Source organism: Apteryx rowi, unplaced genomic scaffold (genome assembly GCF_003343035.1).
Source record: "Apteryx rowi isolate R43461 unplaced genomic scaffold, aptRow1 scaffold_520, whole genome shotgun sequence".
In the NCBI taxonomy this organism is placed as follows: Eukaryota; Metazoa; Chordata; class Aves; order Apterygiformes; family Apterygidae; genus Apteryx; species Apteryx rowi.
In genome coordinates, this window is record NW_020450784.1 from 167,412 (window position 1) to 193,088 (window position 25,677).

General features: G+C 41.7%; 1 protein-coding gene across 1 annotated transcript in view; it reads left to right on the forward strand.

Annotated features, from left to right (window-relative positions):
- CREB5 (cAMP responsive element binding protein 5) overlaps window positions 1-18,947 on the forward strand; it is a 170,520-nt gene extending 151,573 nt beyond the window's left edge. Inside the window, exons 4-7 of the mRNA XM_026080454.1 lie at window positions 9,920-10,243; window positions 15,621-15,848; window positions 16,881-16,989; window positions 18,107-18,947. Of these exons, the coding sequence (XP_025936239.1) occupies window positions 9,920-10,243; window positions 15,621-15,848; window positions 16,881-16,989; window positions 18,107-18,270 (825 nt within the window). The 3' untranslated portion in view covers window positions 18,271-18,947. The remainder of the gene's footprint in view (window positions 1-9,919; window positions 10,244-15,620; window positions 15,849-16,880; window positions 16,990-18,106) is intronic.
- The last annotated feature ends 6,730 nt before the right edge of the window (window positions 18,948-25,677 follow it).

Here is a 25,677-nt window from a genome sequence, read left to right on the forward strand (position 1 = left end):
TGCAGAGTTACAAAGYGCCCCGGCTAGCCACGGCCGGGGGAGCCAGGTGCCCCGGCGCTGCCTCCCTCCGCGAGGGCCATGCGTCCGCGGAAGGGCTGCCCATGCCGTGGCTGCCGTGCACTGTGGTCTCCGCATAGCCCTCACATTGCAGGCTCCCGCGGCCGCGGCAAAAGGCTCGCGCACAGGGCAGTGGGAGGTGCGCTCCAACGTGAAGAGGCAGCGCATCAGGAAGCCTTAAACTGGCTTGTTGGCGTGCCAGCCCAGAGGGAGACCTTAATTCTTAACTCTTAGTCCTGAATTTCACAGAGGTGGGTAGTGTGTGAGTTTTTTTCATTTCAAAAGAGGGGGAAATGATGGGACAGGAAGGCTCAATGATTCCCATAGTGCAGTCGTGACTCTCGTCCCTGCCGTCATCTCTCCAAGTGCTGGCCCCTTTCAGAGGTAGCATCTACGCAGAGTCCCCAAACAGCCCTAAGTAACAGGAGGCAAGAAAGATCTCACTGCTTCAAACTTTTGGCAGGCAGGATGCAATCAGATGAAGTTTCTATTGCATTACTTTGATTTCCAACATATCACGTGTAAGTGCTTTTGCTCCTTTYGCGTCCTGGCTTTTCTCACTGCATCTCTGCTGTAATCTTCCCAATGAGTGAGCCATAAAAGCCTCCCAGTGCCTCTCTTTCTAAAGCAGCAAGAAACAGGAGGTGCTGTGCAGTGCAGTCACTGAGCAGACTGAAGCGTGAATGAGATCACAGCGCCGTGATCCTGCTCAGAACATGACATTTTTTCTGGTGCATATGTCAAATGAATCAGACAACAGTGGTGTCAGAAAGATGGATAATGCTGTCGGCCAGGCTGGCAGAGGAGACAGGAAGATGTGTTAAAGCACCAAAACAGGATGGCATTTATATGCCTTTCTCCCACACTTGTTAAAAGTACACAAGAAATTAAAAAAAAAAAAAAAAAAAARRAAGGCAGGGCAATAGTAAGAGCAGTTGGATCTGGAAGTGCTTTTCTAAAGATTAGGTTGTGCTGTGAAGGATAGCAAGCACGGTCAGATTGTGGGTATGCAGGTGTCGAGCCCTGTGAACGCACCCTCTGGCTGGTCCTGCAACCCTGCCATTGCTTCTCACAAGTGCATGGTGTGTGGGAAGGCATCTGGGGCCGGCTTCACCCCATCCCCCGGGGGGGCACAGCCAACTGCATCTTCCTCAGAGCGCAGGGCTCAGCAGAGACCTGCTGCYGCCTGCCTGCAGACACTGCACCTCCAGCAGCGTTCTGCCCTTAATGCCGTGGTCATTTCTGCCCTCTTTCCCTTGGGCGGGAGGGACGGGGAAGAGTCCTTGGCGAACACTGTTGTGCTGCAGTCGAGTGAGGCAGGATATGCTCTGCATCTGTCGCTCCGTGCTGGAAAGGAAATCCTGATCATGTGTCAGCCCCCACATCTGCGGGCCCACGCAGGCCCCTGACCCGTGCTCATTTGTTCTGTATCCTATGGTAGGTGCTGTAGGAAGGCCAAAGCCAGCTGTCCAGAGCTGGCAGGATGAGTCAATGGCTTACCAAGCAGACAACATCCTTCCCTTCCCTGGGGAAGGTGCTTTTCAGTTTGCCCTGACATGCTCTTCTGCAAAGCAGCATTAGCAAAAAGTAAGCGTACCATGTCAAACAGAGTGAGCAGCTCAGATACTGCATTTTAGAAAGTCATTGCTTGTTAGTCAAGCCATGGTGTTTTGGGATGCATTCCTAGCTCCTTCAAACACAAAGTAAAGCCTATTAGCATAAATCATTATGATGCTTTCTTTTTTCCCGTAAGAAAGAGTATTTCTGGGTTCAATTTTTCTCGTTTCACACTTTAGCTATCCAAAAGTGTATTAAAAAACCTTGTTGAATCGATGGGGTAGCTGGCTGCTATATGGCTGAGTGTTGAGATGTTGCTGTTCCTGGATCCTCAAGTGGCTTTGAAATTCTATGCGTCTGACCCATGATAATGCTGTTTAAATGCAGGTGATACGTGTGGGGTGGTGAAAAACAAGGTAGCAGCTTGAGCTGTGTATGAAGGAAGGGGGTTGGCATTGCAGGTGAGGAACAAAGAGGACATGGTGGAAGGTTGCAGCTGGATGGATGACGTCAGGGGAAGACTATTGGGAAAGGTGGGAGGGCACAAGAGACCTTGCATGAGGATGTAAAAGGACAGTACATATCAATGCTGGTGATTATTAATGCAGATGAATATCAGCATGGGTTCTATTTACTTTATAACATTTTATTTTATATMAAAATAATAAAATTTTATTTTATAAATATTATAAAATAATTTCTTTTATGAATTTACACACAGTGAACCTGCTCACACTCCTCACAGTTTGTATATATGGACTTTGTGTCATACGTGAGTGCTTGCATTTAAAAAGTCACTAGTCACTAGATTATCATAGGCAGATAACTGAAAGCTGTCTGCTGAATTAAAATGTTATTTTTGTTCTTCTGTCAAATGCTGGAATTCAGCTTTAAAAAAATGTGAAATAGCACATAAGAATATTCTTATTTTATATGTACCTGTACTATACCTTAAATTCCAGTCTTTTGTTCAGAAAAATCCATGAATGTTTTAAAAATGTTTTGGGAACCACTTAACATTAGAAATGACAGAGAAAAATATCTTCACCTGAAACTACATGGTAATGAGACAAAGCCTAATTACCTGCATTGAATTCTTCAGTCAGGCCAATAGGCTAATGAACATCAATACTCTTTCACAGAGAGCCCTGGGATCCCTAATGGCTGTAAGTGGTCAGGGCTTTGGTTTTACGTTTCAGAGTCTGGTTGGTATAATCTTGAAACAAAATCTACAGATCAGATCGTATCCTGTATATGCAGTCAGTGGGGATGTGGGTGTGGGGGGGTGAGTGTGTGGGGGGGTGGGTGTATACGCCCCTGGGCACTGCACGTCTGGGATGAAATCAAAGCACTTTTAAGTGCACATGTATCCCATTTCTGGCCTGCTAGTAGCCCTTTAAATGTGCTGGGTTTAATCCAGGAAAAACGAGTATTCAAAATCACACCAGTGAAGGAAAAAAACAAACAAACCCAAGTTTTATATACTTGGATGGCATTTTTCTTTGGGTATGAATGACTTAATTATCATCAGCGTTAGTGAGAGGTGGGCAATGAAAGTTCAGGTATCTTCAGAGAAGGGATTTGAACCTGCATTTCTCATTTCCTTGGTGAGTATATTATGATGTGAGAGGGAAAAAGAAAGAAAGCAACTAGCATCCGCTGCAAGAAGTTGAAGTCACTCTTTGAGGCGTCTTGAGGCTTCAGAGCAGTAATCTGTAGCAAGAAATTTTTACTGTGCTAATCCAATCTGATTTTTGAGTACAGATTAAAGTACCAAAACCCACAACCTTCTTTTCAATGTTAAAGAGTGCTGTGATTTGAGGATTAGCTCCATATCCGACTTGTTTAGGCAAATCCCAAACTCCCTCTGAAATCAATTCCCACTTGTTCTTATTTAATATGGTATTCATTATGTGCTCAAGCAAGATATATATAGCAATACCAGCACTGTTCAAGCACTTCCCACTTTCATTGTACTAGAAGAGGAGAACATGATTTGAGAAGCCTAGTTACAGCATTTGCTTGAGGAGTGAGGGAGACCTGAGCTCCGATTCCTGCATCAGAGACTTTGCTGGAGTATTTTATGTCAAATGTGAAGTAAGAGACTGCTCTCTCTTGGCTCTGAAATGGGCTGTAATCTGGGTTTTGAAGAGTTTCTCCAGGAGACAGGCAGTACAGATTGAGATCCCCTCAAGAAAAAAAAGGGAATCAAGCCCAAGTTTTCCCACCTCCTTCCAGGGTGCTATTAACAGTATGCTATTAACAGATTTTATTGCCACCCCCTTTTTCTGTGTTTTCCATGGGCAACAACCAGGCAGATGTGATATGGGCATATTCCATAGATAAATCTGGCAGAGTAACTAAGCAAGAGACTGTCTATTTGGAGAATCAGGATGGAGATTAGATAAATACCTGCTTACTGACAGCAGACACAGACAGTGAGTCCCCAAAGTGCTGGGCAGTCTCCTGCCCAAAATTTGACTCTCCAGGGGTAGGTAGTTGCTAAGTAGTAGCTTTGATTTTGGACTCTGGCACATATAAGGGAAATAAGACAGAAGTTGCTTGTATTTTTTGGATCCTTCCACTGGTATTGTATGTTGAAATTGTATGACACACTTTGCCAGCAATAAATCATTTTGCTGTCTATTGCGTGATTAAATAATTAAATATCCCTTGTCATGGATACAGAAGCAGGGATTGACTTAGTCTTTGTGGGACTTAGAGATTTGCAGGAACCTGAACTTATGTTTCCTGATGTTGCACTCCTGTGCAAATCAAACCCAGTCATTTAACACTGCATTAAGAAATGAGTCATGCAAGAAATAGTATGCACCAAGAAACACAAACTGTATTTTCAATTTATTTTGTCTTGATTTTAATTTTTTTATTTATTAAAAGTGCATGTAGAATAGAAATTTACTGTTTTTCTATTTCTAATCATTAAGAAGATGCTGCATTGCCCAAGGATAATGATGCTTACCTCCTTTGTAAGATGCTTGGAGATGAACAGAAGGAAATTGCTAAACGGCGATGAGATGTAAACTCAGTAGAGTTTTCTGCGGTTCCTGGAACCATGACTGTTCTCACTGAACTGTCGTCACCAGAAGATGCTAGTTCTGGCAAAGTATCCGTGGGCCACCCTGGCAGCAGCCTGCATTGTATTACTTAAAGCTGGCAGGAATCCGCGAAGGTGTCACTTCTACTGATGTCAGTGGGAAGTGAGGCTGCTCAGAGCTCCTCAGTGTCCTGCCTGGAGTTCAGAGATATTGAAGCAGCTATTACAGCTGACCTGTCCTTGAGCAGCATGATGTCTATTAGTTTTATTGCTGGTTTGATTGTTTTCAGTTGATTCTCACTGCTTTCAGCTGAAGATTAATTCAGTTTGTGTTTGGGAGGACAAGGGAGCAAATTTGCTGTTTTTATTAGAAGCTAAGCTGAGCTGAAGGCTTGATGACGATCCATTGTTAGTGTTGTTACAAAATCCTGCTAAGCAGGCAAGAAAGCACAAAGGAAAGAAAGAGTATAATTCAGATTTGCCAAACAGCCTGGGAATAATTAGAAGATTAGCAGTTTGGCACTGTTTACTGGCGAGTTGTGAATTAAATGCATCCCCCTTTTCTCTTTACATTTGTGTAATGTATCACTTAGGTTCTGGATTTCATGTCCTTCACACACCTCTCACTCCTCCTTCAGTCAATATGCAAGACTATTTTGCTGCATGAGAAGTATAGGAGCAAGCACTTAATGCGACGTCAGAGGCTTTCTAATCACCAGTCTCTGAAATGTGGTCATAAGTATCTGCAGTTCACTTATTGGGTGGAGATGAATCACCTCCAATTTGCTTTTATGAATGTGAGTGGAACATTTGCTAACAGTCATTTCTGTTATTTACACTATGAAGCGCCTGTAAGCAGCCAACTATAAAAGACCTCAATGACATTTATGCTTAAATTCTCTCATCATAGTAGCAGTTTGAGGCAACGATAAAATTCAGCATGATGCCTTAACATATGCTGGGTGAAGTACTACTGTTCTCAGCTCTGGTTGCAACAGGCTTGTTAACTCTCTGTATCCACCTTGGGTGTGCTGTTTAGGTGGTCACTAGTATAAAAAGAAAATTTGACCATCACGGATGAGAAAATACTATTAGTTCTGCTGAAGTCCCTGGTATGCTTGCCATGAAGTTTGGGTGATCAAAATTTTTACACGGAGCTGCTACCAAATAAAAGATATGTGGGGATGGCTGACGTCTGTATTTTTCTGCTTTCTCTTCCCTCTGTAGTCTCTTCTCTCCCTGCAGGGAACTTGTTACATCCCTGTATAATAGGAACTAGGATCACAGTCACTAGTGCAACAAAATATCTTTGAGATCATATTCCATCTGCCTGCAGAGGCCTGATATAATCTCCAGATAAGAATGTACCAGACATTAAGCTGGTCTTGTCTCTTCTCTCATTTAGTGGGATTTGGGCATGCAGAGCAGAAGGCGAGGTGAGATTTTTCAAGTGCTGTAATACATGCTTATTCAGAACAATGCAATCCTATTCAAAACCAGGACTGCATGGCTGTCCCAACCTAAAACACACCTGGATAATACAATAACTTATTGTTTGATACAATGACAGACCACTCAGCTAATAACATATGTAAATTTGGAGGAGATTTTTCATTTTTCCACTAAGGAAAAAATAGGAGAAAGTGGTAGTTTATTTTTATTTATATATTATATATATTATATATATATTATATATATATATWKTGTGTGTGTGTGTGTAATATATATATATATTTATATATACACATATATTTAATAAAACAAAAGTGATTAGAGTTTTTAGTGCTGGGCAAAGCAACCTCTAAAATGACAGTCTTATTTACCTTGTTTCTCTTCTAATAAACTGGAAAAAAAATCTGGCTATTTTTCATTAGCAATTTTGGAGAAAGAAACGGAAAAAAATCAAGACAACCCTCTTGAATTATGTCTCACGACGGAGAAAAATGACAAAGCAGCAAGTTCCCACCCAGATTGCAGAAGTGTACAGGGAGCTGACGTTCTTTTCACTCCTGATCTTAGATGCTTGCAGCTCATTTCTGACAGGCTTAGAATTTGCCCAAAGATGCTCAAAGAATAATTGCGATCTAGGTTGATGTAAAGAAACATCAAGCAATTCACTACACCATGATGTCAGGCCTTAGACGGAAGAAAGACTGTGAAAACTGTCTGTTTCCAGAAAACAATAATCCAGGTACAACGACAGCTTATTTGAGGTGTTATCTTCCTGTGACATTCAGTGGGATGGCTTCAAAGTAAATGTGACAGTGCAGCGCGTTATCATGAGCAATAGTACAGGGAACACAATACTCGTGCCTGTGGAGCACTAGTATCTATTGTCTCTATTTCCTCCTAACCATCAAACATGAAAGTTTATGTGCTTTTGGCTTCCTGTAGGATCAAGAGGGAATTTTCTTTATTCACTTGATCAGAGGCAAAGCAGACTGTGTTTGGTGAAGTAATTTCTAATGTTGTCTGTGTTCGTGACAGCCATTAATGCAAATGCCATGATCAAGTGGAAATCAGTTATAACTGATGTTGGTCAGCATGTCAGTTTGATCAACTAGAAAAAAAAAAATCAGTAAGGGCCAAAAGCCAAAAGAGACGAGCCCCTGCATTTCCTGTTGAGTGGGGACTCTAGGTTGCTGTGGATTGTTTTGAAAACTGTACTATAAAAACGAGAGAAGAGGGACTGTGCTCTAAAACCTGTCACTGAAGTGAGCAGAAATTTTGATTTTTGGTGAGAGCAGATCTAAGCAGAGTTGTCTGTTTCAGYCCTGTTTTGAGAACTGCTAAGCATCCGCAGCTTCTGGTGAAGTCAGTGACATAGTTTCTGGAAAACTGAATGGCCTCAGGATTGGGTCCTTTTTCATAATTTCATGTTAGAGTTGCTTTGCAAATGAAGTCACTCCAGAAAGCTCAATTTTGATGCCATCGTATTTTATTTGACACTCAAATAAAACAGCTGTTTGCAATTAGCACACATAAAAAGAACAATAACAAAAATGCAGTCTTCCCTTCCAACTCTGCACATATACAATGCAAAGAGTTCACTAAGCTCTGGTGATTTTCTTCCCCCTGCGCTCTAACTAAAACATCGAAAACAATTGATCTCGCTGAAGACCAAAAGAAAAAAATGTTTACAGTTCCCCGAATGTTTCTGATTGGCAGCAGTGACTCGTTAAAGAAAGATAAATGTCGCTCTGGGTGCGTGTGCACACAGGGCTCTTGCTGATGCAGAGCTGATCTAAGCATGAAGTTAAAGAGACGCGAGGGCTGGGCGCTTGCTGTTGCTGCGCTGGGACCCGATGAGGTAGAGAGCTGGTTTTGTACCAGGACTCAGATCCAGGGCAGCTGGCCCACCCTCCCATTGGGAACAGTGAACAAGGAGCTTGTAAAATACACAGACCAAATGGAAATGACCCTTATTGACTGAAACCAGCTGCATGTCAGACCTCTTGCTGTCTCTCTTGATTTGCTATCTCAAATAAATGGATGTGGTAGAAGGGACTATGGAAAGAAAACAAAATAATTTATTCCCCTTGAAGTCGCGCCACACTAATAAGCCACAGTTTTTACAGCTGAAAAAAAAAAAGTTTATTCACACATTAAGTTTTTCCCTCCTTTTTTTTTTGGCTTTGAAAGTATGCCGTTTAGAGCAAGACATGCTGTATTTCAGTTTCAGAGTTTTTTGACAAATACAGCATCGGTAGATTTTGTTAGGGATTCATCATTTATAAAAGTGCTGGCTAATGAGAGTTTAGTTTTTTGCATTTTGATTCAGAAAACACAATTACGACAACTTTTGTTGGTGCTTTGGCTTAGAGCTGTGTAGTGGCTCAGCCCCATGAAAAAGATCTTAGCGAGTTTTGAATAAGAATGACATGCAGAATGACTTATCTTATTCATGTGGCATTTCCCCTATTTTTTCCAATACACTCCTGGGTAACACCAGTTATTTTGAGCAACGTGAAGAGCTGCTTGCAATAACCAGAGTAGCACTTGAATTCAGAAATGTTAAGGATGGCAGCTGCTCAAGTCCTCCATTTTAAACCCAGGATAGGTTTTTGCCATCAATGTTAAACTGAGCTCAGTTTTGACTTTAGAGGTAAGTATACAACAGGAGAGGTGGGAGGTATTTACCTTGCTGCTATAGTTGCCTTGATCTCTCTTTGAGCTGACTTGTGACCCATTCAATACTGTGATAATAATTTTACAGCCTTTCTGTAAAGAAACTTCTTAAAGTCACAACTCTAATTTTCTTTAATGAAAACTGAGGCACTGGTATGTTTTACAAAGGCATCTTTTTTCTCCCTTCTTTTTTTAAGAGTCTTGTTCAAGGACTGCATCAACAAGGTTGCTGTATTCCAGTATAGCTTATAGCTCTGGGATGACTCTGTAATTGTGCTGAAAAGGAACCTTCCTTTATATATATTTCAGCTATCAAATTAATACACAAGGGCCCTATCCTGCAGTTTAAAAACTAGCAGCCCTTCCCATCATCCTCTTTTGTTGTTGTTCTGGGGAAAGCAGAAGGATCCCATTGATACTAAGGAGAGTTTTGCCCAAGTTGGGACTGTGTGACCCAATACAGTGACAGTCAAAAACACGAGAACAGAGAGAGGAATTAGCATGCAGTAAAAACACAGCAGGCACTTGAACTTTCCAGCAAAGAAAAAGGTTTCAGGTTGAGACCACCCTCATTACTGTTATATCTCTCTGGTGGAAAAAAACAGTTTGGTTGCTAATATAACTGTAAAGTATTTCTGAGCTTTGAAATTTGAAAAGCTCATGTCAATGCAATGTGTTATCACTGGGCCCTTTAAATAATGTCGGTAATAGAAAGAAGAGGGGAACTATGTATCAGACTATGTTCCACCATTATTTTAATCAAACATTCTTTTCTAAAATTAAAAGAATACAAGTTTGTATGAAACTAAAGCTGGCCCAATAGAGAAAAATGAGAGCCAGTTATTTTTCCTCAGAAGCACAGTAGGAAATGTTTAACTGTTGAATTTCAGTTCAGTTGTTTACATCTTTACATATTTACAGTGAAAAACTAGATCAGAGCCCAARAATATGTTCTTCCTCAAACTGAAATAAGATGCTTTATATCAAGGGAACAACAAGAAAAAAGCTAGATAAGTCTCAAAACACAGGACAAGACACAGTTTCTGCAAAAGTGAAGATCTTATACTGAATGCTCAGGACTTCATGTATTAATGTTAGATTCTCTTCTTTGTTCTGTTCCAGAGATTGAAGGCAGCGCTCACTCATCATCCTGCTGCCATGTCAAATGGGAATATGAACACCATGGGCCACATGATGGAAATGATGAGCTCGCGACAGGACCAGACGCCACACCATCACATGCACTCACATCCTCATCAGCACCAGACCCTGCCACCTCATCATTCATACCCCCATCAGCACCAGCATCCGGCGCACCATCCCCATCCTCAGCCTCATCACCAGCAGAACCATCCTCACCATCACTCCCACTCGCACCTTCATGCACACCCGGCACATCACCAGACTTCGCCGCACCCACCCTTGCACTCAGGCGGACAAGCACAGGTAGAGCATCGTGCCATGCTGCATCACTGAGTTTTGCTTTTATGTGGCATTAAAGCCTCACGCCAGTATTGTTTCGTCTTGCATGTATGTCTTATTAGAAGCAAGCCCCTGTAGCTRCTCTTAAATGTATGCTACTGGTGGCTGAGAAGTGCAAACTTTATGCAGAAAACAGAAAAGCAACAAGTTGTTTTGTTGCTTAATTTGCTAGACATTTGTAATATCTTACTTAATAAGAAGCTCCAAGGTTTTTCTCTGCTCTGATCTCTGCAAATTGCCATGTATCCTTTAATGGAAGAGGCATATTAAGGAGATTGGCATATTATATACACTGCTTAATAGGCTTGAACCTAAACTTCTCAGGCCAAGACTTAAAGTGCTGTATGTGCTTTAACTTCAGAAACACATAGCACACTCTTTAGTGAAGTAAAATGACATTGCATGCACATACTCAAAGGAAGAATTGGATTTGTGTGTCTGTGTGTGTCTAAATAGATACCTCACAGAACTCAATGATCTGTCTGTTTCCTGTCAAGACTAGGGATGGTTTTAAGGTAAGAAACACTAGCTTACAGGAAAAGAAAAAGGGTTGAGACACTGCAAATGGGATGGTAGCCCCCAACTGTGGAGTGTAAGAGAAGGCCAAGATTAGGTGAGAGTGAAGGTAATGGTTGGTGGATATTGTGTCAGGAGAAGAAGATGAAGCCAGTCCATGGAGAGACTTCTCAACCAGGAAGAGAACTTGGAACTGGATTCAGACAATGAGAATTCAATGAAGGCAATACGAGATGAAGATCTCAAGTTTTGGACCAGAAACATTGACTTCAGCAATTTGGATGATCCAATATTTAAAGCGTAAGGATTTAGGAAAATGTTTCTTGAACAACTTAACTAATGAGCAAGGATTTTAGCAGAGTCATTTTTAAGAGGAATTCTATTTATGTTTTAAGGTGATAGGCTTCTGCACCAGGGAGAGTGCAGGGGAAAAAGAAAGATCTGGAGCCAGTGACTGCAACATGTCAGATCTGGGGATCAAAATTAAGGAGGACAAGTGCGTAGAGCACAGAATGAGGACAAAGAGAAGTGCCAGCTATAAGAAGTTCAATCTGTGAAGTATTGTGTTGCTTGCAAATACCTTTCAGACAAGCTCTTAGAAAATATTAAAGAAAATGAGAGGATTTGGCTGACATCCCAGTGTCCCACAACATTAACTATTTACTAACATCTAGCTTTATTATTGCAGGGGCTGCAAGCACATGGGATTTCCCTAAAGCATTTGCTAATGTAAAATGAATTGTCAGCTTTAGAGAAACAGTCTAAATAAGAGAGCAGCAGACTCCCCTGTGAGAAGATGCCCAGAGCTTTCATAAGTTTAGTTCAGTTTTTACTTTGAGAATTCAATTATTTTCCCATCTGTTAATGAGTTATTTTCCTTGGAGTTGTTTAAAACTCCAGTAAAAAGACATTATCTCATAACAGAGAAAGCAAAAGCAACCTGATGGCTGTCTTGGAGATCTGTGAGAGAGTAAGGCTGAAGTTGGTGCTTAGCAGACTGAGGACTCCATGCATGTGATGGAGGAAGTCACTTAACCTCCCTGAGGCTTTTAAAATGAGGGTAATAGTTTTGACACTCCTCACCAAGGGGTTGGGAGGGTAAACACGTCAATCCATGTGAGGCAGTCAGATACCACAATATTGGGCACCACTGCAAAACTTCCATGTTATCACTTTTAACAGGTGAGGAGAGCACATGGCTACAAGAGAAAATAATTTTAAGGCTAAGATGCCAGCCAGTGAGTTACTGTGCTACAGCTGCCTTTTTCCCTTGGCTGATGCGCTGCTAAAGCCCTTTTTAGTCATACCAGTTAGGACAGCCTGAAGGTCCTGTGCTTCGTATTTCCTATCAGCTAAGCACCCCTAAAGACTTGCAGGCAGCCAGCAAGAAATACAGGTGCCAAGGCAGGCAGACTGGACTGGTAGCCCCAAAGCTGGGTCAGATTCTCTCTGAATCCCAGCGTCACACAGTCCAGCAGTCACACAGGAGCCGGGCCTGCAGGGTAACATGAGCTTTGCAGTGCACAGGGTGTCACTGGAAGCAATGAGCCTCATCAGGGATCAAGAAGGTCTTCATCTTGACAGTGGGTATAAGTGTCACCCAGAGGCTGGGACTGGCRGGTAACAGGAGATGAGTCTGAGCAGGGTTCCCCAGGTCAGCTGCTTTCCTGGACGGCAGAGCTGTTGCTGCCTGTCTGCTCCCATGATGCAAAGACGATAGGGATTTCTGAAAAGATGCCCTAATGGGGAGAAAAGAAGGGTTTGCTGAGTAATAAACACGTTTATTACTTTCTAAGCCCATCCATAGTCCCCATGGTATTGGCCTCTTTGGGGGTCAGATTGCTTCAGAAGACATTAATTTTATGGTGCATTTTACTAATTATTAACCTCCTTATTCTTCTGAGCCAGATTCCTCAGTTCCAAGCCACCTGCCAAGTGACAGCATGATCCACATTGCTGTGAGCTGTGTGCTCCCATGCCATAACTTTTGTTATTCTACACCACACCCTTCTGTAATGTCAGAATTCATTTCATGCTTTTCAGCTACCATTTTGATATACAGGAGCCTGATGAATTATGTTTTGCTAGAATGAATGAATGGGAATTAATTTTGTAGTTAGCATTGCAAAGAACACAGAAAAGTATTGGATCAAGGATCAAAGCAGAAATCACCTTTTAATGCATATCTTTCTGAGACAGAAGTTTTACCAGGTTGTAGCTGTGTTGCCTCAACTACTACAAAAATGATATTAGTATTGCTGTGTTTGTCGCATTATCATTTCTTCATATCAGACTTGCCAGAGTGATAGCTTAAGCAGAGTAGGGGTTTGACTGTTGTTTCCTTCGATTAGATCTCCAATGTTTGTGTTGATTATGGATATGTGATAAGCATCTTATGAAAGCAAATTAACCATGTTTTTAATATATGCTCATTTTTTTCTTAACAGAGCATGTACTTACATAGGCAGAGCCAGGAAATCTTGCTAGAGAATGATGCTTAGACAGTTATCAAGATATAGCCTAACAGATTTCAGGGTTCAGTGCTATTTAGTAAGATTCAGTTAATTATCCCACATGACATTATTAGTGATGTAATAGTAGCCTTTATAATTAATATCTGCCAGAGATGGAGGGAAGGTTTTCTTGTTGTTCTGAAAATATGCTCTGACCGCCCAAACACTGACTAGTACATTCTGAAAACAAAATCACTCACTATTGATTCAGGAGAAAATGACCATATGAGGGGAAGGAAAGAGGGGGAAAAAAGAATGCTATAGTTACCTGCTTCTGTCTGTGCAGCAGGCCTGATGGGAAGAGTTAAGGAACAGAGTAACTTTTTATGCTGGAAGGAAAAGGAGAAAAATAAGGAAAGATTCTGGTGTCCAGAAATGTAAATAACAAAACTCTGAAGTCTCAGAAGGTGTCGCATGCGAGAAAGTGAAGGGCCTTTGATGATAATGTTGACAGTAAAGGGGATCTCTGATGCCTCTGCGCTCCGATGTGCTGCTAAAGCAGCCGCACGTTGGGCCACAGTGGCTGGGGAGCAGCTGGCGGCCCCCAGCAGACCTCTCCCGAAGCCCACAAGGGGTCGGGGCCATGCAGGCGGCCGCGGCTGCGCTCCCGCATAGCCTGAGCGCTGGCAGCAGCTGCCTCCGCGCCCTGGGCTCCCTGGGCTGCAGCACCGCACAACCCAGGTCTGGTATAGGCGCTTCTACCAGTGAGCGTAAGGACTTCATACAAACTTCAATGTTAAACATCATTCAGGTAGTGTGGGGCAGCTTATTTATTTTCAGTTTTTTTTTTTTTTTTAACATTTTTTCTGTTCCCACAAGAGACGCTCTCTGACTATACCATATAAAGCTGGGAATACACTTGGCTTTGTACAAAAGGCATTATCAGATGCACACTAGAATTGCACACAAAATTGCCGCTGTAGTAGGCTGAAGTCAGCTGGGGGAGGGAGCAAACTACTCCTCACAGTCTGTGGCGCGATTCGAGACAGGAAACCACCTTGCAAGACGATAGTATCGGTTTAATTGAGACAGGCAGATGTGTTAGGCAAACACACGTTAATTGCCAGGATTGAAACTCAGGGCTCGGTCTGACACTGCACCGAGTACGTCCACTCCCTGAGGTCAAAAGGAAGCAGCTTGGAGGCTTGGGCCTTTGCCAGAACAGCAGGGTTAATTTTGAGTCAACAGTTGAAGCTTCCAGATCGTCCCAGCCTGTGCTGGAGCTGTGGCGGTGTGAGCAGCACCCGCCCGGCCCGCAGCTTCAGGTCCCAAAAGGCAGAAACCCCAGGAGCCAGAGTCACCTGGCCAAGGCACCCGGAGAGGCAGAAAAGCGGTGCAAAAGCAGGTTGTTCCCAGGCTGTGCTGACTGCCTTAGAAACACTGGATGTTAAGGCTAATACGCATTTGTGACAGGGATTTAGCCATGTGTTTCACTCCCAGGAGCAGGGTGGATACTCTCCGTCACTTGGGAAAGCACAAATCCATCTTTCCGTAGTATCACAGCAACCAGGCTGGGTATGGTGCCCCTTTGCCATTGAAGCCAGGCTGCTGAATAGAAAGGAGGATAGCGCTCATGGTGGTCAAAAAGAGGGCGAATGAAAACACCTGGGAAAGGGGATTGTCATGGTGTCTCCATGCAGTGCCGAGATACCAGCCTCCCTTCAAAAATGCAAGGTTGGGGTTAAGTATCCTTAAAAATCCTCTTTTATTGAATCTAGCTTGTGGGCACCAGGATCTGTTGGCTTTTAATGGAAGAGTCTTCCTGCCTTTCGTAATCTCAGCCCGTTGTTTCCAGGGTCTACACCAACAGTAAGGGCACGGAAGCTCACAGCTCCAAAGGTTGTAAAGCCTGAGAATGAAGATGGGTGGAAATATCCTAAAATTTTGGAAGCATTTAAAAAGAAAAAAAAGAAAAGACTGAAAGAAGGCCCCAACAGTCTTCTGCCATGATTAAACCAGTTGCTGTGAGAAACTTGACATTTCAGGTTTGAAATAAGTGGTGGCGGAGAAAGTACCTCAGCAAAGTATTTTTAATAGCTGCAAGGGGAAAAATATTTTCCCTGCTAATATTCAGAGAATCATTTCAAAAAACGTCCCCTTTGACCATGGCAGCTCTTTGCCAGCAACTAATTGAAGTGGCACCTGGTGGAGCCTTTCAACTCGTGCCCTCTTCAGACTTTGCCAGAAAGTCTGCAGCCCCACACCCCGAGCTTGTGAGCTTTCTCTTCCCCTTTTGGCCTCGCTGTGTGTAACTTTTCCCYGCCTCGGGCAGCCTCCCTCACCATCCATGTTGCATTTTCCCCCCCTGCAAGGTTTCACCAGCAGCCCAGCAGATGCAGCCCACTCAGACAATACAGCCGCCGCAGCCGACCGGGGGCCGCCGGAGAAGGGTGGTGGATGAAGACCCTGATGAGAGGAGGCGGAAATTTCTGGAAAGGAACCGAGCCGCCGCCACGCGCTGCCGACAGAAGAGGAAGGTCTGGGTGATGTCACTGGAAAAGAAAGCAGAAGAACTCACCCAGACAAACATGCAGCTTCAGGTGCGAGCTCCCGGCTGCGTCCCCGCAGGCACAGAGGCGCTCTTTGTGCTCGCAGCGCTTTGCGGTGCCACCGGTCCCCCGTCGCCTTCAATGCTACCGCTGCGCGCTAGGTTCATAACGAGGCTACAGGCATAATCAAAGTTGATTAATCAAGATGTATGTGGCTCAATTAAAAAAATAATTTAATTTCAGCAGGATAAGCCAGGAAAAAGCTGTCCTGGGATTTTGAAGCCTTTGCTGGACTGAGTTGTATTTATTTTATTTCTTGTCACTTTTTTTTTTTGGAAGTGCCATTAACTTAGCCATAAAAGGCTTCTGCAGAACAGGGCCTGTAGCTCAACCCTAATTCAAAGCCAGTGAGATAGGAGTATAAATAGGAGTATAAACAGAATGGCCTCTCAGTAAGAAAAAGAATGCGAGCAGAGGGATGTAAATGGTCCACATATGATAATAAAAGCCCAGGCAGCAGGAACGGTGCCATTTTTATGGTGGGCGCAGCACTTATGACCAGTCGAGAGGTGCGCTCGTGCGCTGCCATTTGCGTGACTGCACGCCCCCAAAACACAGAGCTGTGCCTTACCTGGCGCGGCACCGACGGGCCTGCCGGAGCCGAGTTGGCGGCGGCATATCCTAGGTGCTGGCAACCGCTCTGCTGCGCCACTGAGCTCTGCAGGCTGCGCTCTGCCCCCAAGGTTTTGGCCTCTGGTGCTGGTGCAGAAAGCCAGAGTATTTCCTAAGGGGATTAAAATACTGACTGAAGTACCTCTGGTGAGGGCAGCGAACAGTTAGTTCACATGGCAGTTTATGTCATGAAATCCGGAAGCCACACTGCCTTTAGAAGAACAGTTATAAAATAATGTCATAGACAAATGTCAACATAAACCCAACATATAAACACTGAGTATGTCAGTGCCTTTTACAGGTGCATTTTTGCTGAGTTGTGTAGAGTAGTTTCTGTGTTCTTAGATTAAACTTTGCAGAACGATGTGTTTTCAGTTTTGTGGCAAACTAAATCCTCTATTTCTTTTCTAGAATGAGGTTTCCATGCTGAAAAATGAGGTAGCACAGCTGAAACAGTTATTGTTAACACATAAAGACTGTCCGATAACAGCTATGCAGAAAGAATCACAAGGATATCTAAGTAAGTAGCTGGTATGTTTGCATTGTCTCCACACTATTCACGAGAACAACAGAGTTTCTAATTCTTCCTTCCAGAACCCCTTGTTGTTCATATTATCACTTGAACCTGCCTTCTCAAACGTCATCCGAGCCGTCCAATCTCCTGCCCTTATTTAACCAGCCCCGCTCAAAAAAAGCCATGGTTTGCCTCAAACAAAACACAGCTAGCCTTCCCCACCCCTCCATTCTGCAAGGAGATGCATGTGGATGGACGCTTGTTCCCATGTGGAGGATCCCCGTTGAACTCAGACTCCAAACCTGCAAGAGTACTCCCGGGCACAGTGCTGCCAGTACATTAAAATAACTCTTGAAAGGAAAGGAAAGTTAAAAAGGAAATCATTACAGTTCCCTCCAACGAAAATGGTACTGTGCTCTGACTCAGAAGTGGCGCAGGTTTTCAAGGTTTGTTCTTTTTTAACTCTTATTTTTCATTAAAAAAAATAAATCAGATCTAATGGAGACATTGAATCAATTCTGTCTAGTTGATGCATTTTTCAAATATGGTAATTTAGGGACAAATTCTTTGCTTGGCTCTAGAACAGCTCAGAAGAGCCTCAGGGCTGGGTTAATCTTTGCTAGATTGAGGCATTCTCTTAAAATAGAGCCCATTCCTATCTCCTCTGCATCACTATGCATCTGTCTCTTTAAGAGTACTCAAAGAAAAAAATATATAATTGCATTACATGCCTATCAACTGTTGTTTGAATTAAATTTTCTGTGCTGCAGTGCACTGCACTGCAATTTAGATTTCTGCTGGAGCAAATAAAGCATTTAAGCATCCCCACATTGGTTTCATACGCTTTAAGATATTAGACTCTTTTCAAGGTTCCAGYTCCTGAAGTCAGGTTAATATCAGAGAAACTGACTTAAGAAAAAAAGAAAAATCCCCCAAATCAGAAGACAAAAACTATTTGATAAGTATGTATTTTGAAATCCTAGGACTTCTTCGTACCTCAAGTTGTTAGCATTGCTTTTTTAGCATTGCACATCCCTTTACCAGTACTATACCCCAGCTGGGGTTTTCTACATTGAGGGATAATTTAATGTGTGTTGTCTTTTTCCCCTCAACCCCTTCCTAGGTCCTGAGAGTAGTCCTCCTGCAAGCCCTGTCCCAGCTTGCTCCCAGCAGCAAGTCATCCAGCACAACACCATTACAACTTCGTCCTCTGTCAGCGACGTCGTGGGGAGCTCCACTCTCACCCAGCTCGCCAGCCACAGAACGGACATCAACCCAATCCTTTAAGACTGACTGATCAGAAACTGCTATGGGAGCGTGGTAGTGTATCAAAGCGTCCTCTGTGCTAAGGACATTTTCAACAGTAACTCAAGCCTGGAAGATTCCTCAGTCCTTGAAAGACTCTGGCTTTCATTTTTATAGTTATTAAAATGTCTTTCATACTTAGTTACATAAAAGGGAGTTATGCAATTAATATGCTATCATCTTGAGAAATGCTTTGGTGCTTTCTCCAGTTTTTTTGGTACCAGTTACTTGTTTATAAACCTAACTGTTTCTGTACATAGTCATGTTTCCTTCTCACCAATCTAGCCTGAAGCCTCAGAAATACAGAGTTGTGTTAAACTGCAGCTTGTTAGCTGACATGAGGCATGAAAAGTATTAAACAGTCATACGTAGGTAACTAGGATTAATTAGGCTATAAATATAGAGAGAGGGCATCTGCTGACAGCATAATAAAAGAGTTAGCGTTGTGCTATCAGCAGAACCCCATCTTGTATTCAGAGCCTCTTTCAAAGTGGTTATATAATATGCGGCTATCAGAACAAAACCCCAAATAATGTGCTCTTTTGTCTAGCTTTCCTCCTTTGGCTCTCTATCGTCCCTGTCCTTTTTGTCCTTCAGTCATTCTTAAATGTTCCTTTTCCCTTTCCAAACCCTCTACCCTTTTCTTCTCCAAGCTTCTTTCTGCTTTTTTTTCATTCCAAGACTTTCTCACTTCTCTCCCTTTTTACCCCCTTTCTAAGAACAGTGATGAAGAAGCAAAGACTTCAAGCCCACCTAAAAACTGTTGGCATGGCTGCTGCTTTCACTAGCTCTTCACCCACAGCTGGGCTGTGCTGAGCATTTGTGTTTTAAAAAATAGAAATGCTCCTGATTTAGTGTTTTTAATAAACAGTGAAAGGCAAAAGCAGTGTAGTCACAGGTGAAGCACGATTGAGAGCCAGCTGTGTTGATGCTAGCAGCCATGTAAGCTTGTGACGTAAATGTCTGTGGCACAATACAGRCATAGCAAGTAACACCTGAGAATTACAGCAATTTTTTTTGCACTGCCAGTCATTGACATAGAAAATCCATGTAGTGTATAATAATTCGGAAAAGTTCTGTTCCCTAACCTGGTTACATTGTTTTATCATCAAATGCTAACAGCCTCAGATTTCACAGGCTATAAATGAAAAATAAATCAGCATAACTGTTCTGACCAGTTGGAAAAATGCCATTTCTAATTACCAGGGAAAGATCTGTTCTTTGCAGGCATTCCTTTAAACATACATGGACTGGATCTTTAGCTGGCAGACATCAGTGTAGCTTCACTGACGTTAATGGCACTTATGCCAGTTTACCGCAGGTAAGGAGCTGTCTCGTTATGACACTAAAAAAATAAAAAAACAGCACGCAGCAGCTAAAAAGTACTGCAAGAATGGCAAATTCCACTACACTCTCTGGGTGAAACTCAGTCCTGCGGAGAGGGTCTACAAAAGGGCCTTACACCACAATTAAGGTTTTTGTTTGGACTATGTGCCAGCCTGTCAGCACTACTGATTTGCATCCCAGAGTAGCACCAGTGATTGATGGGAAAATCAGACGAAGATGATGCCAGTTAATTATGTTACCTTTCAGCATACTGGGACCTGATTTTGCTCTCAAGTGTGTCAGTGGCAAAACCTCCTGCTGGTTCCCATGGGAGCAGGATCAGGCTCTGAGCTGGTGATAAATGTTCAAACATTCTGAACTGCATTTTTAATAACAAAAGCTAATTAATGTTATTCCTGGCAAATACTGTAGTCCTGAACGTACTTTGTTCTGAAGCTAAGTTCTTGTTCTCAAAAGATGTTTCTTTGGTATGAGAGGAGTAGTAGTTTTAAAAGGGTGACTCTTCTCAGTGTGGGGAGGGAGAGTTAAACAAATGAAGCGTGAGGCATGTAATGAGCAGAGCCCATTTGGAAGGAAAAGCAAAATTCTGAGGATCATTCATTTCTGAATTAGTTCTTATCTTGGTAACTAACTTTTTATCAGTATTCTTTAACAGCTGTCTTTCCATTTATGCAAATACATTCAAAAGAAAAAGATTTTTAATGTACAGTGTAAATCTTGACTTGATTATATAGTCTAAGAACCAAAAAAAATTACGAAAAAATACAAATGTAAAGGATTTTCTATTATATTTTAGACAAACATATACTTTTAAAATGTTTTAAATACTGAATCTATAATTTTTTTTAACCTCCAGTTGTAATAGCTAAATGGTTTTGCTTCATCATGGCTCCCAAGGGAACTTTTTTCAAATATGCAGTTGAGCAAAATGTTCCAGCTGAGTGTCCACTATGTAAAAACAAAAAAACATTTCCCATGTGTCTGAATTTCATCATTCACCATGAAAAATAAAATGCCATCATAGGGTTAATTTAAAAACTTTCCCTCTATATGGGTAGCACTTAAATGCATTTAAAAATAAAAATCAAAGTTGTTGGTAATATTAGATTACCCAGTTGGGCTACACTGCACTAGAATTAAGGTTTAGCTTCATTTTTATTCAGTCTCCTCAATTAAAATATTTAGCTGTTAAACTGAAAGCCTCTACATTAAAAAGAAAAAAAAGCAAAAAAAATACAAAAACCTTGCCTAAGTTTTGTTAAATTCAGCAACTTGACAGTTTGACTGATGTGTATTATATATAGCTCAATTATTTCTTTTTTTAATGCTAACTAGGCAAGCCAACCACACATGTTGGCCTAAATGTGTAATTACAATGAAATGTCTCCTCTCTATACTATTGGCCTTTAGGTATAATCATTGCTAGTGATGTGGAAATAAGTAAAGGATGAAAAGCTATTTGCTATTGCTTCTTGTAACTCTGTCGCAGGTTCACAGGCCAAGACAACATGCAGCATATTAGCTATATCGGTAAAAGGACCAACCATATCAGGCACCTTATATTATTCATCAGATTCACTTCCACATTAAAATATGCTTGTTTTCTGGAGGACTGGTCTTGCAGCCCTCACTTAAGTTGCTAGTGCCTCCATGCACTGGAGGCTGGCCGAGTAAGRGCTGCAGGAAAAGCCCCGGCGTCTCTGTGCCGTTCGGTTACGGTTTCGGTGGAAGTGGTCTCCTTCTAAGCATGTCATTCGAAATGCACATACCATGCKCTTGCATTCGAGGAGAAATCCTGCTTTTCCATGAGCTGCTACTGGAGACTGATACACTTTTCTCCTGCCTTTCGAATTCAGCCCGTTGCAGCGCTTGCCGGGCTCTGTACCCGTCTCACGGCTGGCGTGGACTACTTGGACAGCTTTCCTCCTTCGCCTTCCCCAGGGTTAACAGGGCGGCGAGTCTCGGCGCACTTCTTATTCAGAAGGAAGCCTCCAAACGTTAAAGATATTTCTGTGGACAGCATCTCTCGTTGCGCGACATCGGAAGTACGCTGGAAATCTCAGCCACGGACAATTGCAATACTTTTATCGCAAAGGAACTATGCTGTGATTCAGTTCTTTCTTCTCCACCCCCCCTTCCCTGACTCAATTTATGCAAGCCATATTCCTAACACTGCCTGTGGGAGACAAGTAGTTTGTGTGCTATCATGGTGTGTTTTATAAGGACGACGATGGTGATTTATGGAGAATTTCATGCTGTTTTGAGTTAATTCCTGCTACGAAACTAAATATATGCTGCCCATGTTCTGAATAGTGGAAAGTCAATGGTTCAGTGCCTCAGTATGTGTGGATTTAGTGTGTTAACTGACTCTGTCCTGTTAACTAACAAGCCAGCTATAACTGTTGTTAAATGCCCAACTTTTGAGGATTCATATTTTTTTAAGCAACAATATTTAGTGTTTAAAACTAGCCTTTTAGTTTAGGCAAAATGTGCTTTTTAGCAGCTAATACCTTTTTTAAAAAAAAAGCGTATAGAGTGAATTTATGAAAATTCATGAGGACCAAAGCAATTTTAAAACAGGAATCTATTAATTTAGTATTCACATAGAATTTTATAAAGTATTTATTAATAAATGTTATTTTAACACATTCCATTTGAACAGTATTCTTGTACAGAATCTGTTTGTTTGTTTTTTAAGTTACAATATTAGTTTTGCAATAAACTACTCTAGGTGTGTGTGCATCTTAATCTTTCAGGGTCTCAAGCAGAAGCCATCCATCTAAGATGGAAAAGTTTGCTGAGGTCAGTTGTACAGAAATTCCTAGAATTAAATGTTTTCCTTAAAGCAGCATCTGCTTTTTTTTTTTTTTTTTGGTAGCAACAAAGCAAATTATGAACCTTCAGTTGTTTCCTTTCTATTGGAAAATGTGCTCATTTTAGAAAGCACGGGTCAACATRTAACTGGAAAGTCTGTCTTTTTTTTTCTCCTTTTTTTTAAGGCTGATTATATACATCACCATGGAAGATCTAACCCCATCCTTGTTTCTTTTCTAATATCGCATAGAGAGTTGCACTATACTGCCTTATCATTGCCTCTTCTGTCCTTTTACTAAGCAGTGTTCCTTAGATTTAGACTATTGAAACTCCATTATACATCAGAAAAAATTACTGGAGGGGGAAGAAGAAAAAAAGATTGATCTGTAGACATGAAAACTAAACTGTGCCTATAAACAAAACCAGTTACAACTAATTAGTATCTTATTTCTACGTTTCAATTATTTATATTATTTTAAAATTGCACTTTAGCTCTCACTCTCTTTCTTGCTCTCCCTTGTTGAATCATTTATAATACTCTTGTAAAACGTTTGCACCAGATACATTTATATGCTTTCACTGGTGGCATATCTACAACTTGTCTCTCACACCTGCCCAAAAGGAGAAGCTGAGAACAGCCAGTCTGCAGTGTGACTTAGACTTTACACCCTCTTCATGATAGCATATAAATGTTTTATTATGCAAAGTGTGCAAGGCAGCATCTAAGCTACATTTATAAGCTCTCATCCTGAGAACCAAAGTGTCCTGTATATCGTAGGTCAGGAGACTGGCTCTGTTGTGCATTATAATGCACTTTCGACTGTTGTCCAACCGGCAGTAGCTGTGAAGCTGCAGTGGTAACAGTGGCCATACAATGTATTAGACTTCTAAATCAATAAAATATGTTGCCTTATAACTTGACTAGGGACAGCACCTTAAAAAAAAAAAGAATAAGAAAAGAGACTAAAAACTTCTAAGGACAAACAAAAGCAATAAAATCTCAAGTGAACTGCACACCAAAAAAAAACTGTTCAGTTTTTCACCATGTGAAATAGTCATCTTATTGCAAAGACAAAGGAGACAGTTTACATCTGTTACATCTTTTTTCAGAGCTTACTGTTATCTCAGTTTTATCAGTGGCTTTACATTTAGAGCTAAATTGCCTACCAGTATTGTTTTTTCCACAGCTTTCAAAACTATAGCAAATGTTAAAACTGTATGAGGCCAAAAATGTCAGTGTCCACGCACACACAAAAAAGATTGATTCTCTAAGTGGAAATCTGATCCTTTCCCAGGCTCTCCTTGGACTGGAATCAATAATTACAACTCACTATATTTAGACCAATGTGTAATAGCTGGTATTCAGGATCTCCAGTTCTATATTTATGCAAATTAAACATTATTTATGTTAAGTTTCACTTGGTGGAACTGTTTCCGAACCCCACTGTAATAGCATGCCATCTTATGTTGTAAGACTATTAGACCTAAACCTCTTTTCAGCTAATATCTTTCAAACAGGCTTCTGAATGAAGACTGAAAACTCATTCTGGCTTTACAGAAAGCGCAGCAGTGTCAGGAAACAAGGGGGAGGGAGGGCTGATAGGGCATTTGAAGGGAACTGTTTTTCTTGCTGGAATCTAGGAAATTCCAGAGACCTTTTTTTCCCCACCCCCCCAGGAGCTGAGATTGCTATGAGATCCCTGTCAGAGACGACCTTTACCATGTTTCCAAAAGACAAAATATTTTGCACGAAAGGTGTATTCACTCTTCAGAAGAAGCATAATTGCCACTGAGAGTTTTGCCAAGGACTTTAGAATTGGAACCTGAGTGTTTCCAAGCCCATGTTCGTGAGCTCTGTACTTTTCTCTGTAGCAGCTCAACTTAAACACTGGGTTGCAATCATCAGTCAAAGTTGCTTCTTTGGAATATTGTCATTGTCCTGGTTTTAAGGAACTTTTAGCACTGCTTGGAGTAAGCCTAAACTATCGAAGTTTATATATATATATATATATATATATATATATATATATAAAATAAAAAAGGTGCTGTCACAGTAAGTTTTGGGCTTGAGGTTGTTTGTATTGTATGCAAAGGTTTTGTGTTTGTTTGTCTGTTTGTTTTATTCTGTAAAGCAACCACCTTCCTTACCGGAGGGAGATAATTTTTTTTTTTTTTTGGTACATAAGTGTAAATACTTGCTGCAGCATTTAATATGTTTAATTTTATGTTAAGCTTTTTGTTGCATTGTGAACCCATTATTGTTACAAATGGACAATGAGTTCATTGAGACTGTTCAACTAGGTCAGATTTTTACATCTCTTTCTAGCTAGAAGAGACAGGATTTTTGTGCATTTGTACAAATGTTAATAATATCACCGCAATTCCAATATAATAAAGCACTCAAATACAAATAATTCCAGTAGTTTGACTGTGTCTATACCTAGATATTTTATGGTACAAATAATTCCTTCAAGTAGACCAAGCTGCTCTTTAGAGATGTCTCTTCTCAGCTCTCCAAGGCAGATGTATCTGAGGGCTCATAGCTACTTTGTGCTTAGCTGGCTATGGAAGGAGCTGAAATCCCCTCATCTTCCCCCAGAATCAATGGAGGAATACACTGCTGGGTACAGGCTTGTTTGGCTGTAAGACTGAGGGGCTGCATGGACCTTGCCACCACCTTTGCACAGGGTGAGAACGTGCCCTCCAGAAGCTGAAGAAACTTAGTGCTTTGCAAGAACAAGTTACCTGAATGTTTTCCAAGCATGGAGGCTGCAAGGCCTCAAAAAAGGACTTATGCGGTGGAGTCAAACATGAGGCCTCTGCCCAGGGATAAGACAAGCTGTTACTTTAGTTTTCCTTGCAGCTGGAGTGTGCTTATATCAAAATACACTCTATGTTTGTTATCCCGCCAACCTTGCCTCTTGCCAAAAGCTGCCTGGAAATGGATTTCCTGCTGGGCTAATTAGCTCTAATTGTGATGCCCCTGTTATCTTGCCAACCTCATTTCTCACTATAAATTGGTCCAATGCAGACCTTGGCACAATAATGTGTAAACTGTAATCTAATGTTAGTTGGGATGAGCCCATCTCTCCAGTAGGAAAGCCAGCCTTAGATTAATGCAGCTTTATGACCTTGCTGGCAGTCACAGAGCGATTGCCTGACCTGACCAGATTCAAGACCTGAAAAGTGCAACTTTTGCTATGGGGACAAGCATGCCTGCAAGAGCTC